General features: G+C 39.8%; 1 protein-coding gene across 1 annotated transcript in view; it reads right to left on the bottom strand.

The window, feature by feature from the left end:
• The window catches only part of Trpc5 (transient receptor potential cation channel subfamily C member 5), a 139,263-nt gene that overhangs the window by 13,770 nt on the left and 108,851 nt on the right, over nucleotides 1–16,642 (bottom strand). Inside the window, exon 6 of the mRNA XM_048336121.1 lies at nucleotides 8,875–9,070. Within this exon, the coding sequence (XP_048192078.1) occupies nucleotides 8,875–9,070 (196 nt within the window). The remainder of the gene's footprint in view (nucleotides 1–8,874; nucleotides 9,071–16,642) is intronic.

The raw sequence follows: 16,642 nt of genomic DNA, 5'->3' as shown, positions 1-16,642 counted from the left end.
ACAAATCATATAGCTCATTTTCAACATAGTGTCTAGTAAATACCATTGCTGCATTTGTTTACCCTTGTCCCTCCATTTCTGTGTCCCTATTGCTCTGCCAAAGACATATAGACATATAGGTCGAGTTTTTATGACAACTATTGATAGTCTTAGTGAACACACCCAGGACAGGTGAAATCTGGGATACAGAAGAACAGCACAGTCATCAGCTATTGGTTGCCCGATAGTTCACAGAAACCAAATCCACATCTTTAAAGCATTCTCTTTTCATTACCACTTTGTATGTTTCTTGCTTACTGAAGTCTTTAGCAGTCAACAGCAGGGATCAGAGGGTTACTCAGAACAGATCTTCTAGAATACCCTATGAGAACATTGAAGTGAAATGCTCTGGTTCCCAACAGTTCTCACTCAGCTTGCTGACAAATCAGGAAGCCTGATGCTGAATGACTAAGAAATATGTTCCTGTGTCAGACCACTAGGGGGAGAGCTAAGCTAGTGCCAGGTCTGTGAAAGTCAGCCTCTAAAGCTCCTTGCATCATTACACAGAGAAAATACTTCATCTTCCTTTCATGAAGGTGGACGTTGTCCAGTCCATTGCCAACGTGGGTAGAATGTCAAAAGAGGTTTTAGTTATAGAAGAGCTGTTTGGGAAAGAAAAGGATTGAAATCTATCAAATATAAGTTGAATGAGCGTGTGTGTGTGTGTGTGTGTGTGTGTGTGTGTGTGTGTGTGTGTGTGTGTGTGTGTTGCCAGTCCTCGAGCTTAAACTCAGGTCCTGGGCACTGTCCTTGAGGTTCTTTTACTCAAGGATATCACTCTACCACTTGAGCCACAGCCCCACTTCCAGCGTTTGGTGGTTAATTGGAGATAAGAATCTCATGGACTTTCCTGCCTGGGTTGGCTTCAAACAGCAATCCTCAAATCTCAGCCTTCAGAGTAACTAGGATTACAGGTGTGAACCAACAGTACCCAGATGAATGAGGAGTTTTTGTCATGCATATGAGCTTGGTGTCAGACCTATTGGCTCTGTTCATTTGGAAAGGCTGGCAGAATTAGTGACAAGGCTGAGTGGCTGAAGTCTAGTAGACAAACTGAAGGAAAAAACGACTGAAGTCTAGTAGACAAACTGAAGGAGAAAATGACTGAAGTCTAGTAGACAAACTAAAGGAGAAAACGAGCTAGTGGGTGGGTGTACATGATGGTCGGCATCTCAGTTTAGGAAATAGGGCACGAAATCTGTTCAACCAAGAGAAAGGCTTATTAGAGGATCCCTTTGTTTAGAATCCAAGGGACAGTTAGAATTCAGAGTCAGTAAACCAAATAGAAGGGTAGATCCTGAGAAATCCAAGGAGGATGATTAGGGCTGAGCTTTGGATTTGAGCTCTAGGCAAGAAGGGAGGAGATAGGATATTCTTATCACTTTGAGAACAGAAGAACTTATCAAGAGATTGCCTTGGGCTGTGTTTTAAAAAATAGCAATTTCTGCTGGGAATGTGAAGAATAAAGAATTCTCACACATTGATATTAGAAGAAAAATTAATGGAAACATTATAGAGAAGAGTATGGAGGTTCCTCAAGGAAAACAAAATAGATCAATCATGATCCAGCTATCCCACTTCTGGGTATATGTCTAAAAGAGATAAGATTAGCATACTAAAGATGCCTGCAGCATTGTTCACAATATCTAAGACACAGAATCACCCTAGGCTGTGTATCAGTGGATAAATAAAGTATAAACACACGTATATACATATATAATCATCAAGAAAATTAATCCTGCAATTTGCAGCAAAATGGATGGAACTAGAGGACATTATGTTAGGTAAAATAAAGCAGAAATACAGGTACCACATACTCCCTCTTATAAGTAGAAGCTCTAAAAATTTGACCTGGAGCTAGAAGTGTAGTTGTAATGGATGAGCACATCCTTAGTAAGTGTGAGACCCAGAGTTCAAATTGCAGTACCACTAAAAAATTACTATGATTTAAAAGGTTGACCTAAATGGAAGACAGTGATTGCTAGAGTTAGGAAAGGTGGGAGAGAGGATGGGTAAAGGGAGGTAGATTTGATTAGTGCATGCTGCATATGTAGTTAAATAGCATATTTAACTTCCTTAATATGTGCAATTATATATATATGTATCTCAAAAATAAAACAGGAAAAAGAATGTACCACGAGGAAGTCACCTTAATTTTTGAGCCTCGATTTCCTCACCTATAAAATAAAACTAATCATAGTGCTTTCCTTAGAAGGTTATTGTCAGGATTTAACGAGGTTATTTGTACTGTATAGGTCCATTGTAGTGTGTGGTACATAAGTGCTCAGCTTGAAATGTTAGTTATTAATGGTTTTAGTAACAGATAGCAACAATTTAATTCACTGTTTCTAATAAGGTCTTTTCTAAATACAAGGTATTCTTATTCATTATATTCTAATTAAAGAATTTCTACACCTCAGAGAAGCTCTAAGTCTTTAGCTTGAAGTAAAGATGAAGGCATGGGATTTGTCCAGTTAGCTCAGGGCACTGAGCCACATAGACATGTGGGCCCAGATTGAGAATGTGAATCTATAATATCAGACATTATGTACTTTTATTCTTTTTCTACAGGCAGAATGTGGACCTTTGATGCAGCTCCTATAGGCATTAGTCATCTACATGTTTCTCTTCCTGGCTCCAGAGTACTTCCTCTTGGAGAAAATAGGACTTTATTCCCATTTGAAAGAATTGCATGGAGAATTATAAGATAAGAAGAAGGAAGGCAACTTCTGTGGCTTGTAAGCAATTTCCTTGCCAGAAATAAGAGCTAACCCCCTTGCAATTGCACATCTATCTCCAAATTGGACCCATCCTTCAAGGCTCAGGTAAAACATACACTTCCTAAATCTGACTCATAACAATCCAGTCAAAAAGGAACATGTTGATGGTACAGCAAACAAGACAGACATCACCGAGTCTTTTCAAATCTTGAAGATTTGATACAGAAACGGGATTCACAGGAGATGGAAACACTGAGAAGCTGAATGGGTGGTATGGAGTCAACTCATAATTGAGCAACAACAGGAAGCCTCTGCTATCCCTACAGTAGTTAGCAAAGAAGAGGTAGTGATTACAGAACCCAGAGACTGGACTCTTTGGCAGGAGCTAGAGACAAGATAGGCCACCCTGCAAAAGCTGGGCCAAGAAGGGAAGGGATGCCTGCTGATTTTGAACAGGCCTCTCCAATGCTACTGTCTAAAATTCAGTTTGTGATTTGCACTCTTTTCCCACTCCTCCCCATCTCACTAATGTGTTAACAATACCTTTCTAGTTAGTTAGGCAAAGCAAAACTTATTGTCATCTTTGACTATTGTCTTTGATCCATATCTGATCTTGGTTATATCCTCAAAATAGAGCCAAATCCTGACCACTATTCTCAAAACCACTTTTGCCTATACTAGTATCAGCTCATATTTGCTATAGGCAGTGGTCTCATAAATGGTCCTTCTGTCTTTGTCCCTATTGCCCTTGAGTATATTTTCTATTAGGCACAGAAATTTTACTAACATATAAACTAGATCATACATCTCTTCTGCTCCAAACTCTCATATGGTTCTCTATCTCCCTCACAGTAGAATTCAAAGTCTTTATAGTGGACTATGAGGCCCTACTACAAAGATATTCAGACTAAGAAACTATTCAGACTATACACTAGATGTAACACTGGAGCAGGCTCCCAGATACTCTGCCATTCCAGATGTTATCCGCTACATACTGGAATCATGGAGGGGTGCAAGGATGTCCCACAGGGAACAGCTGGAGCAGCAGCTATTTACTAATGGATGTGGAAATATATCTAATATCTTCACAACTGGGAAGATATATTAATGTGTAGCAGTTGCTTCTGAAACCTGGTTAGAGGATTCAAAACCTTAGTGCCGTTTGTGAAATACTGCCTTTTTCTCTGCGCTTTGCGATTCAGAGATTGTCCCTAGATGACTGGAGGTGGGTGGGGAGACCACCTGCCTTCTTTGGCACTTCAGTGGTGTGCAACAGCTCTCCCTATCCTTGTCTGCTATTTTTGCAGTGCCAGGTTTGTTTAGATGAATGTCTTCATTTGCATGGCCGTCTTCTGCAGTGGGAGAGTCTATTCATCATCTGAACCTCCACATGCTGCCACCCTAAGGGAGACAACGAATCCTATGGATTTAGGCTCTCCACCGGCCATCAAGCAGCTCTGGCTCAGTGAGGCACATGTTGTTTACTTATTGACAACATTAGACTGAACATTACATAGCAGCCAACAAAAAAATAAGGGTTCTTTTTGCCCTAAATAGAGTTCTTATTAACTTATTGAATGAGGCATGGTCACCGATCATCATGAACCCAATGCTTGGTGGGTGGGTTTGAAGGAAGGAATAGGACCTAAGATAAACTTTGGGGACTTGCTCAACTCTCCTATTGAATATTTTGCAATGATTGAATCTTATGGAAACAGGATCAGGAGAAGCTTCTCGATGGGACATGGGCATGTTTATCAAGAACAATAGTGACTGGTATTGGAAGTAGGAAATTCAAAGGGAATACCAAATTCGAGAGACACAGGGTAAAAAAAGAGAAATAACTACAAAAGCAATACTTGCAAAACTGTTTGGTGTAAGTGAACTGAACACCAGGGGGGAGGAGGGAAAGGGGGGGAGGGAGGGGGGCATGAGGGACAAGGCAACAAACAGTACAAGAAATGTATCCAATGCCCAACGTATGATACTGTAACCTCTCTGTACGTCAGTTTGATAATAAAAATTTGAGAAAAAAAAATAAATATCCCAACACTGTCTGTGCAAAAAAAAAAAAAGAACAATAGTGACAAGGAGGCTGTGTTGAAAAAGTGTACAGATTAAGCAGCTGCTAATAAAGGAGCTTAAGAGTGCTATGAAGACAAAGGAAAGAGTAATTCATTGTTCATTAAAAATACCAGTAACATAGCATGGCCAGCTTCACCTGTTAATGCTAATGGGAAACCCATAGGACAGACATGGAGTGATCTCTACTTCACTCAGTCTTGAGGATGACTTTGTATATCACCCATGTGGAGTCTCCTCTGGCCGAGAAATACAAATTGCTACAGATTTCTGGAACTAGATTACCATATCTCTAAATATTATATGAATTGTTGATCAATTATTCATCAGATTGACATTAGCTAGGGTTCTGGGACTCTGAGCTGGAATGTACATGGGCTAGATTCAGAGTGCAGTATGCTGAATCTCAACCTAGTCGGTCGGCTGTGATGACTTTTGAAGCAAAAGAAATTGACCTGCAGTGGTTGCTATTTCTGTAGCCTCCCCTACACAACATGAGAGTCCTTCTAAGAATTATATTCAATGCTGAAGTAGAAAGATGAAATTAAAACTACTTAATGGTCCTTACCACTCAAGCCGATCCAGGTATTTGTGTAATCAGACCAGTATCAAACCAGACCTATTTCCACATGATACCTATCCATGCCCAGAGAATCTCAAAGCAGCAGGAATTCAGAACGGTTGATGATGATCTCAGGTGTATTTGATGGAATAGCTCCCACTCAAGTCATCTAATTGATTCCTTCTCCCCGTGGTGGGGGAGAGGAGCTAGGTATTTTCTTCAGATGTAGCCATAGATGGTATGAAAACAAAACTACCTTCTAGCATGTGGTAAAAGAAAAACTGGTGTTAACCATTCACACCCTTCCTTGAAAATATCACTGAACTCAGTGGGACAGACTCCTTTATCCTGTGACAAGAAAATCTTTCCCTCTTCTACTATCCCTAGAAAAAAGTTGGCTTCCAGGGACTGGGAATGTGGCTTAGCGGTAGAGTGCTTGCCTAGCATGCACAAAGCCCTGGGTTCGATTCCTCAGCACCACATAAACAGCAAAAGCCAGAAGTGGTGCTGTGGCTCAGGAGGTAGAGTGCTTGAGCAAGAGAAGCTCAAGGACAGTGCCCAGGCCCTGAATTCAAGCCCCAGGACTGGGAAAAAAAAGTTGACTTCCAGATACTTAGTGAGAAAACTACCTTAGCACAAATATTGCCATTTTTTTTGGCAGAGTGGAGTGTGATACCAGCTAAGGGGGCAGAGAAATCAACCCCTCAGGTCCCATGCCTACCCTCACTCTATCCTACAGAAGACACACTAGAAGTGAGCATAGATATTTTCCCAATTCTTGGTCTAGTTGGGTTTGAATGAGAGAAGAGGAGGGAAGGGAAGAAGAGAAGGAGGAGGGAAGGAGGAAGTGAGATGGGGGATGAGAGGGAAGAGCAAATAAAACCTGAATTCTATTATATTTCAAGAACAACAGATGAACAGAATTCCAGAGCTAGGAAGGATGTTATAAGCCTATTTCATTCATGTACAGGCACAGAGACTGATAGAACTTGCTAGAATATTAAAGATGACCAATTCTTATTCATTCACTTTTTGGATGAAGAAAAAGAGGCCACAGGAAGTAAGTAATCCATGTTCTTCCCATTATAAGTGATAGAACCAAAGTGAGTAGATTTTATTGGAGATAAGAGTCTCACGGACTTTGCTGCCTGGGCTGACTTCACACATTTATCCTCAGATCTCAGCCTCTGGAGTAGCTAGGATTATGAATGTGAGCCACCAGTGCCCAGCAGGAAAGGTTTATTTTGGCTTGTGATTTCAATGGTTTCAGTCCTACGTCACTTGGTCTAATCTGTTATTTGGGCCTGTGGTGGAGCAGTTAACTTGGTGGTAACGTATGTCAGAAGAGAACTGTTTACCTCATGATACCCAGGAAACAACAAGACAAAGAGGAAAGGATACGGATCCCACAATTTCCTTTGAGGCCATGCTTCCAAAGACCTAGCTCCTTTTCAATATTCTTCAGCTACTAAAGGTTCCACAACTTTACAATAGGTTCAATCAAGCCTTTAACACATAGGCCTTTGGGGACATTTCAGATCCTAACTATAGAGCCACCTGTAAGAATAGATTCCATTGCCATTTATAGGTAGATAGTAATACCAAATAGAGAACTCAAAACACTCCCATTGCAACCTATACCCATTTCTTGTTGGTTGGTTTGTGTTGGTTTTTGTCCTTATCACACAATAGATCACAGATGTTCACTATTACCAATACTATCTAAGAAATGCAGACAACATGTGTTTACGGGTATATACATGCCACAAACATATATGCCGATGCAGCATATATAATAATTTGATCATTTTTCTCTTTGTTTTCACTTAATTATGTCAATTGATGAATACAAAGCATCTTGATCAGTACTACTCTTGATTTTCTTCTATATGCTAAATTACTCCTTAATGACAAAGTAAATTTGAGAAACAGCACATGGGAAGATAATATGTGCACTAAAGCAACAGTTTTCAACAACATCTTGATCCCCAGAGGGCAATGTTTTATCTTAAAATCTAGCCCTCCAAATCTAGTGATAGCTAACTAAACTTGGTATTGGATCACGAAAACTCTTTGGTCAACACTCAATTTCTAGAAATGATGGGCCAATTATGAGAAATTAAGCAACTATTAGATTTTTACTTCCATAGCAAGAAACAGGGTTGGGCCATATCCACTGCCTTCACTATTTTTAGTCTAGAGTAATAAAAATACTGATTGAAGGTAATATAATGTTTTAAAAATCAGCAATGAGGGCTGGGAATATGGCCTAGTGGCAAGAGTGCTTTCCTTGTATACATGAAGCCCTAGGGTTGATTCTTCAGCATCACATATATAGAAAAGGCCAGAAGTGGCGCTGTGGCTCAAATGGAAGAGTGCTAACCTTGAGCCAAAAGAAGCCAGGGAGAGTGCTCAGGCCCTGAGTTCAAGCCCCAGGACTGGCAAAAAAAAAAAAAAAGAAAAGAAAATCAGCAATGAGGGTCAGGCATGATAACTCACACTTGCAATCCCAGCACTCAGGCGGACAGGCGGAAGAGGCTGGAGAATTGCAAGTCCCAGGCCAGTTTGAGCTACATAGTGACTTCAAGGCCAATCTGACCTAAACAAAAAGACCTTGTCTCAAAACAAAAATCAACAAGTGATTCTAAGATCCTATCATAATGGAGTGATATTATGTACCTATGATTTATCAAAAGAAATAGCCTCTCTTTTTCTGAACAAAGGCCATCTGCGTTAATGAAATTCCCAATTTGGTTAGTAGGATATTTGGATTATTCTATGTTCTTCCTGGAGATTAAGATTAGCTGAATGTGCCAGCCACCAATAGTCCATATCTGTAATCTTAGCTACTCAGGAGGCTGAGATTGAGGATCACTGGTCAAAGCCAGCCCAGGGCGAGAAAGCCTGTGAGAAGCTTATCTCCAATTAACCAACATCTTGGAGATTAGTGTGGTGCCAATTTGTGTAGCCAGCTGTACTCTTTTCACTTTTTTAAACTAAGACAAAAATTGAAACTAAGCCTCAAAATTTCAAAAGTATTTGCAACAGATGGCAAGGAAGTCATTAATTAGCCATTAACCACCCTGCATATGTTACTAAGATTTAGTAGACTAAGACACCAATCAGAATTGTCTTGGAAAGAAATAAGCCAATCTAACAACTGAAAAAGCTAATGTATGGGGGGGGAGAGAGAGGGAGAAAAATGAAGAAGGGGAAACAGGTATGACAAGAAATGTATATGTATTCACTACCTTATGCATGTAACTGTATCCACTCTGTACATCATCCTGACATAAATAAAAAAAAAGAACTGTCATACGAAACTGTAACCCTGCTGTACTTCACTTTGACAATAAAGAAAAAAAGCTAACGTATGTTAACTGAGGCAGATTATTTCATTTTACTGAGCTTGCCATGGGTTCTGTGGCACTGTAACCATTCCTGAGACCCAAGTAAGGCCCTTGTACTCACAGCAATAAGCTGGTAGGAGTTGTTCATCATAGCAATCAGCATGTTCAACAGCACTACCAGGGAGATGACATTGTACGTCCCAAACATGGTAGCTCCAACAAACTCAGTGAACTCATGTCTGGCTTTCACGTTGGTGACATAGAGATTTAAAAGGCCAAATACAGACCAGAAGAGTGACTGAAGGGTTTCAAAGAGCCTGAAAGAGATCAAAGAGCTGGTTAATTAGTCCTATCAGAAAAGCAAGAAAAGAGGGCAAACATGAGGCCATCTGTAATTTGCAACATGTATACTGATGAGCTTACATTATTTTGATCTTGTCCCTAGTAAAACTGATAACTAGGTCACTTTGTTCTTGTTTCCATGTCTCACCCTTTGCTCTTCTACCTGGAATACCATCACTCTTTTCTCAGCTTACACATAACCTAAACATTTGCAGAGCTTATTTCCACCCTCTCATTCTTCAGACACTGTGATCTACTATCATTCTAATTATGCAGGGGCAGAAAATGCAGCACGGAAGAATATGGAATTTGGGTTATACTGTACTGGGTTGAAATCTCGGCTGTGATACTTGTTAGCTGAGTGAATGTGAGGGAAAGCTATCTTTTTTTCTTTTTGGTGCTGGTAATGGAACCTAGAGCCTCAGACATGCTAACCTTGTGTTCTGTCACTGAGCTACACCCTGATGCACAAGTTTCTGAGAGTTCTTTTTATGGTTCTCACAGGACTCAGATGGTGCTAAGGCCAAAGGACAAGATCTGTTACATGAACTGTTAAATGAATACTTAGATGCTTTACTAATATGATATGCATTATTATTGGAAATGTACTCTATATAAGCATATTAGGCACTTTTATGTGTATTAGCATGTGATCCTTATAAAAATTTATTATTCCTGATGAAGAAACAGAAGTACAGAGATTGAATGACTTCTTTAGGGACACTCAGGTAGTCAGCATTCAAAACCAGATCGACCCGACCTCCGGGTAAGTCAGTCTAAGATATCTTTGCCAATTATTGCTTACTGTTTAAGTCTCCACACTCAGAAATGTAACTTTGCAATTTTATTCACTTGGTGTCAAGGGCTTCTGTTGCCTTATATTTAAAAAATCTTCACATAGCTGTAAAATGCAGGGCACTTCTGGGTAGCATAAAACAGCCATTTCCTATGCACACAAAAGAGGTACAGAGTGTACAGTTTTTCAATTTGTCTGAACTGTGTTGTTCTTATGCTGGATTTTTATATGTGGTATTGGAGATTGAACTCTGGGTTAGGCAAATATTTTACACTGAGCTACATCTTTTTTTTTTGGCCAGTCTGGCTTGAACTCAGGGCTTGAGCACTGTCCATGGCTTCTTTTTGTTCAAGGCTAGCACTGTACTACTTGAATCACAGTTCCACTTCCAGCTCTTTCTGTTTATGTGGTACTGACAATTGAACCCAGGGCTTCATGCATGCTAGTCAAGCACTCTACCACCTAGGCCACATTCCCAGCCCCTGAGCTACATCTTAACACAAAAAAGTGTGCTGTTCTCACTAAGACCAATGTATTTTAAGATATTTCAGAATTTGTGGTTGGGTTCATTTGGAGGGGTATAGGATTATGTTATTTTACTTATGCTGGTCCTGAGGCTTGAACTCTGGGCCTGGCCAATGTTCCTGAGTCTTTTGTGCTCTACTACTTGAGCTACAGCACCACTTCTGGCTTTTTCTAAGTAGTTTATTTTTTAAAGTCTATGTCTTGGAGAGTCTCCACAGTTGTTTCTTATCATCACTAATATCTCAGCTCAAATGTCACTTCCTGAGAGGCCTTTCTTGGTTGCTCTGCTTAAAGTAGCTCCATCACTTATTTTCTATCCAATTGTCTTGTTTAACTTTGTAGCATTAAAAATTCCTTAAAAGTATATTATTAAGTAATTTTGTGTATGTGTTTATTTTCTATCCCAGTCCCTAGAATGTAAGATCAATGAAGACAGAGACATAAAACTCCTATATACCTATTGTATATTAGGTATTCAATCATATAGGTTAAATAGAATAATGAACATGTGTTAAGTATTAGTCAAGAAAAATTCCATAACCACTAAAGAAATTTCCAGTGGCATTGATATTTGTAAAGTCTGTAGGCTGCCCAGTGGAGTAAATTCATGTGGATGGGGCCTATGCTTTGCCCTGACCTCATCATCATAGGAAATTTCCATGCTATTTTAACTTTTGAGATAACCTAGAAGGAAGAAAATTGTTTTTCTTTTTCTTCCTTGTTTATTTGTGGTGCTGGAGATGAAGCCCTGTGTATCATACATTCTAAGCCCAAGATATTTTCTACTTCAAAAAAATTGAGCTAACTTCTTTTTGCCTGTTCGATTTTATTTTTTAACTGACATAATAATTGTATGAAATGGTGAGGTACCGTACAAAGCTTTGATACATGTGTATACTGTGTAATTTAAACAAGGTCATTTCTATCTTCATCTCCTGAAGAACTTAGCATTTCTTTGTGGGGAGGAACAGTCAAAACTCTCTTCTATTTTGGAATGTGTAGTGCATTGTACTTTAATCTTAGTTTCCCTATGTGCCATAGAACACCCAAACCTCTTGTTTCTATCCAACTGCAACATTGTGCCCATTGGCCAACCTTCTTGCTTTTTTCCAACTGCAATATTATACCAATTGGCCAATTTCTCCCCTTACTCTGATCCCTATCCCCTGCCTCTGTTAATCACCATTCTAGAAATGTGCTATTACTTTGGTGTAAGTTCCAATTGATGAAGCATTTTCCAATCATCTGTGAGATGAGAGTGTAAGCAGGCCTTCAAAATCAGAAAACATGACAAGTCAAACCTATCATGGGATCTGAATTTCCAGAAGACTCTACCATTCCAGGCCAGACAATATGATGTGTCACTGAGCCTGGCAGAGAGCTAAAAAACAGGGAAGATATGGGGTTCAGAAACCCTGGTCCTACTAGAAGGGTTCAGTGAAGACTTAAGTGGTGTCTTTTAGCTATCAGAAGTCAGAGCACGAGGGAGGCCAGAAATGGTACAAACTGGTAGCATGGTATCTGGGTGACAAAAGCTGAGGTGGATATGGTTCTGAAAAGCAGAAGCAGACAGTGAATATAAAAGCATTCCAAAGCATCAGTTGAAGGAATCAGCAAGTTGAGTGCATTCACACAGGCATTCAATAATGATTAACTGATTGCATGACAAAAGGCAAATGTTATCAGCATGTTGGTAGGGGCTGGTGATTTTCCTGAATGTGTAATATTATATTTCTTTACCCATTTTATCTACAACAACTAAAATGTAATGGTTAATGCTTTATGTTGAATCTATTGCTAGTTGTTCCACTGATGTATACAGATTCTCGAAAATTGAGAGTCTGGTCATTTAAAGCTTGCCTCAACTGTAGTGATGTTCTATTTTGAGGAGATTCTATGGATATCGTTATACAGGAAGGAAAAAAGAAGGGTGATAGGAAAGACCATTCTTCAGTCTTGGTTGTTGGTAGTGAGAGTGCTCTCGATGTGTGCACAAAATTTCAGTGTGACCAGTTCACTAGGAGAAGCTGGCCCGCTGAAGGCATGCTCACAAGCTGAGCATGTAGTACCCACTTGTAATCCAAGCTACATGGAAGGTACAGATTGTGAGGCTCTGGTTCTAGGTTATCAGGGCAAAACTGAGCAAGACCCAATATCAAAAAACAAGCTTGGTGTTTGACACATGCTTGCAGGGAAAATAAAACACAACAACACATGAGACCCTAGCTGAAAAGTAAAGGGAAATGGTCTGGGCTGGGTGCTAGTGGCTCCTGCTTATAATCCTAGCTACTAAATAAACTGATCTGAGGATTGTGGTGCAAAGCCAGCCAGGGCAGGAAAGTCCATGAGACTCCAATTAATCACCAAAAAGTTGGAAGTCAAGCTGTGGCTCAAAGTGGTAGAGTGCTAGCCTTAAGCAAAAAGCTCAGGGACAGCGCTCAGTCCCTGAGTTCAAGTTCAACAACGGGCACACACACGCACACACACACACACACACACACACACACACGATGTGTAGTGTGGTTCAAGTGGCAGAGCATTTGTCTAACAATCATAAAACCTGAGTTCAAACTCCAGTACTGCAGAAAGAAAACAAGCATAGGAAGAACAACAACAACAAAAAAAAAAAACAAGGAAGGAAGAAAAAGAAAGGCATATTCAGGCAAATAGAAGGGATTTACAAGTGAAATAGGTAAGAATCTTCTAGTACAACATCTGTAGGAAGTCTTCTGGGCTGGAGATGCTGTTGCATTCACAGGAAAAAAGTTACTCTACCTGAGGGGCATTACTTGATCTACAAAAAATCATCAAAGGGATGGAAAGTCTTGTTGAAGACTAGACTTCTAATACCAAAGAAAATATTTTTTTCATTTAAAAAGAAATTATTTTGGAGAAGACAACCATCTCATTTTATTTATCAGTGAGTAAACAAACATATGGATATTGCTAGCTCCAGAAGGTACAAAGACAGCAGATGGAAGAATTCTAGAAGACTTATATTAAATGTATGGAAGACAAATCTATACCAGGTGTTTAAGGCAGAACTTGCACCAGGCATAAGTAGATCACAAAGCTAAGGAAAGTGCAAAGCAAAAACTGGAACTTCAGTCCTTTGGATAATTTCTGAAAATCTCATCTTTTCTAGTGAGCTTAGCATAGTTGAGGCCTTGAGTTTTAACTTCAGTACTGGAAAAAAAACACATATCAGATATAGGTACATTTTTGTGTATTAAGAATCTTCATATATATCATTTCTATAGCTGCTCAAAAGTCCACCCAACAAAGATCAAACTTGTCTGACAGTTTTGTTTTGTTTTGTTTTTTTGCCAGTCCTGGTCCTTGGACTCAGGGCCTGAGCACTGTCCCTGGCTTCTTTTTTGCTCGAGGCTAGCACTCTGCCACTTGAGCCACAGCGCCACTTCTGGCCGTTTTCTGTATATGTGGTGCTGGGGAATCGAACCCAGGGCCTCATGTATACGAGGCAAGCTCTCTTGCCACTAGGCCATATCCCCAGCCCTTGTCTGACAGTTTTATCAATGCTTTCAATGAGAATCCATGGCATGCTTCACAGATTTTTATGTGATGCATGATAATGACAAGATTGAGATTCAGAAAGAATTCAATATCTTAGAGCAATGAGATAGAACTAATAAATTGGAATATAATAGGGATCAATGAAGAGCTTTACTCTCAAGCCAAAATGTCCAAGTACAAAATGAGAGAGATCACAGAAAGGCCAAATTTTTTTTGCTGAAAGCAAGCTCAAAGTATATTAGCAGAGTAACAGGGCTGGGGAGATTATGTCAGTCATCCTAGATGAGAAGATGCAGAAGCAAATTATCAACAATTAAAGATAGGACTATTCCAGGCCCATTCACATAGTCTCAAATGGCTTGCATGTTAACTGGTAAAGGTGAGGTAGATGAAGAGATTTAGCAATGCTCATTTCCTGGTTGTGATATTGTATTATACTTGTACAGGCGTTACCACTGGTAACATTAGGTAGAATTTACAGGTTTATCTTTGTATTGTTATTATTTTTCCCTCTCAGGGCTTCATTGTCACTTGGCTTGCTTACTCAAAACTGGTACTCTACCACTTGGGCCATGACCCTAAAATGGCTTTTTGTTCATTATTGTGGAGATGGAGTCTACCAGATTTTTCTGCCTGGGCTGATTTGAACCCTGATCCAAAATATTTTACCCTCCTGAGTAGCTAGGGTTATTGGCATGAGCAACTAGCACCTGGCTGTTTCTTACAATCATGGGTACATCTATCATTATCTCTATGATAAAACTAACAATGCTTGGCACCAGTGGATCACATCTATAATCTGAGTTCTGAGGATTGTTGTTCAAAGCCAGGCTGAGCAGGAAAGTCTGTGAGACTTTTATAAAGAGCAAAAAGCCAGAAATGGAGCTGTGGCTCAAGTGCTAGAACATTAGCCTTGAGCACAAAAGCTCAGAGACAACAACTGTACCCTGAGTTCAAGGCTCAGGGCCTGCACATATACATACAAAAAAAAAACACCCCAAACCTAACAAAAACTAACAAAAAGACAAGATTGTTACTGGTCTTCACTACTGGTCTTCATCCTTTCACACAGTTATTCAGTAGACATTTTGATCACCTTTGTGCAATGATGACTGAAATGGGAATCCCAATCTGGAGAGAGACAAACAAAAGTGATTAAACACCACCGTAAATGTTGTAAAGAAATGTGTTAAGACTGCCATGGGAAACAGAAGAAGCCTACAGCTGAGGGTAAGAAAAGACTTTAGAGCCAGTAACACTGACAGAACTGGAAGGCTGGGGAAGAGGTCCCCACGCTAGCTATGTGGGGAGGGGCATTCCAGGCAAAGAGAGTGGTGTGCCACACACTCATTTATCGAACTGAGATGCTCTCCACAGCTGGGAAATAGAAGATGCTGACTATAGAGGAGAGAAGTAAAAGGATAGAAAGGCCTGGGCCAGATTCCCAAGGCCCTGCATGTTGTTGTAAAAAGACTACATTTCCAGAGAAGACGGAAATACAAGGGTAGGCATGAAAGCAGGAGATGACAGAATGAGACTAGTATTTATAAAGAAACTTTCACATAGGGTTTGGAGAATGCTCAGAAGGGAAGTAAGACTAGAGGCAAAGAAGCTGGTGAGAGGCTATTGTATTATAATGTAAAGAGATAATTTAGGCCTGATTCAAAACAGTGGTTTGTTTATGTGCATGTGCACACACATGCATATATATATATACACACATGCATGCACATATTCATATGCACTCAAATCCATGTATGTTCAGTGTATCCACAATAGATTGAGGAGCTATTTATGAAATTGAATGGTTAGGCCTGAGTGATATACACTGGATGTTTCATAAGGAAAAAGCAGCGTCCCAGGATGATTCCTAGGAGTCAGGCTGGTGTTATTTCTAGAGATGAGGAATGAAAGGGGAAAAATAGGTTGGGGATGAAGAGATGGAGATAAAGAATTCCTTGTAGACATTTTGTGTTTGAAGGGCCTGTGGAACAGTCAAGTAGGTTCAGTAGGCATCTGGAAATGAGCGCCTGGTCCTCTGGAGAGAAACGCAGAACTGGAAGTTAGCATATTTCCTCTTCACCCTCATTGCTCTCACCACTTCTGTGATCTGAGAATGATAGTCCCTTTCCTTTCTCTACAGCAGATGAAAGCCAGATACTCTCAGTAGGAAATACTGAGCTCAGATCACAGTGTTGCCATGTGCTTGTCAGCAAGGACAAAGCGTTCCCTTCAAACTATGGGGCGGGGATAAAAAAACATTCTCCATTGTTTACGTAGTAGAATTCAGTTAGCTCTCTGGAGAATCATAAGGACAAGGATGACAATAATTGGGTATATAAACTTTTCATCAGATATATAAACAATCTCACTTTCCTATTCACTAAAAGCTGAAACTTTCTGATAATCTGGCCAAGCACGATATATTTTGATAAGTATTAAAATTGCCTGAGCTGAAGCATTTAGGTGAAAATATAAATCTGAGTCAGGCCTCAGTGCAGAGAAAAAAATAGATAAGAGGAAAAATTGAGGTAACATTACTGCTAATAGAGCCCCATTATGACACTACTTCTCCGTAACTGACACCTCAAGATATAGTTTTGTATAAAACAGGTGTCCATTTTTGGCAATTGTCCCTGCGGAGCAAGTGAATGGAACAAAATATCAGTTGATAACAGGACTGTTAATAATC

This window comes from Perognathus longimembris, chromosome 28, assembly GCF_023159225.1.
Source record: "Perognathus longimembris pacificus isolate PPM17 chromosome 28, ASM2315922v1, whole genome shotgun sequence".
NCBI classification, from domain to species: Eukaryota; Metazoa; Chordata; class Mammalia; order Rodentia; family Heteromyidae; genus Perognathus; species Perognathus longimembris.
This window is presented reverse-complemented; position numbering and strand designations above follow the sequence as displayed.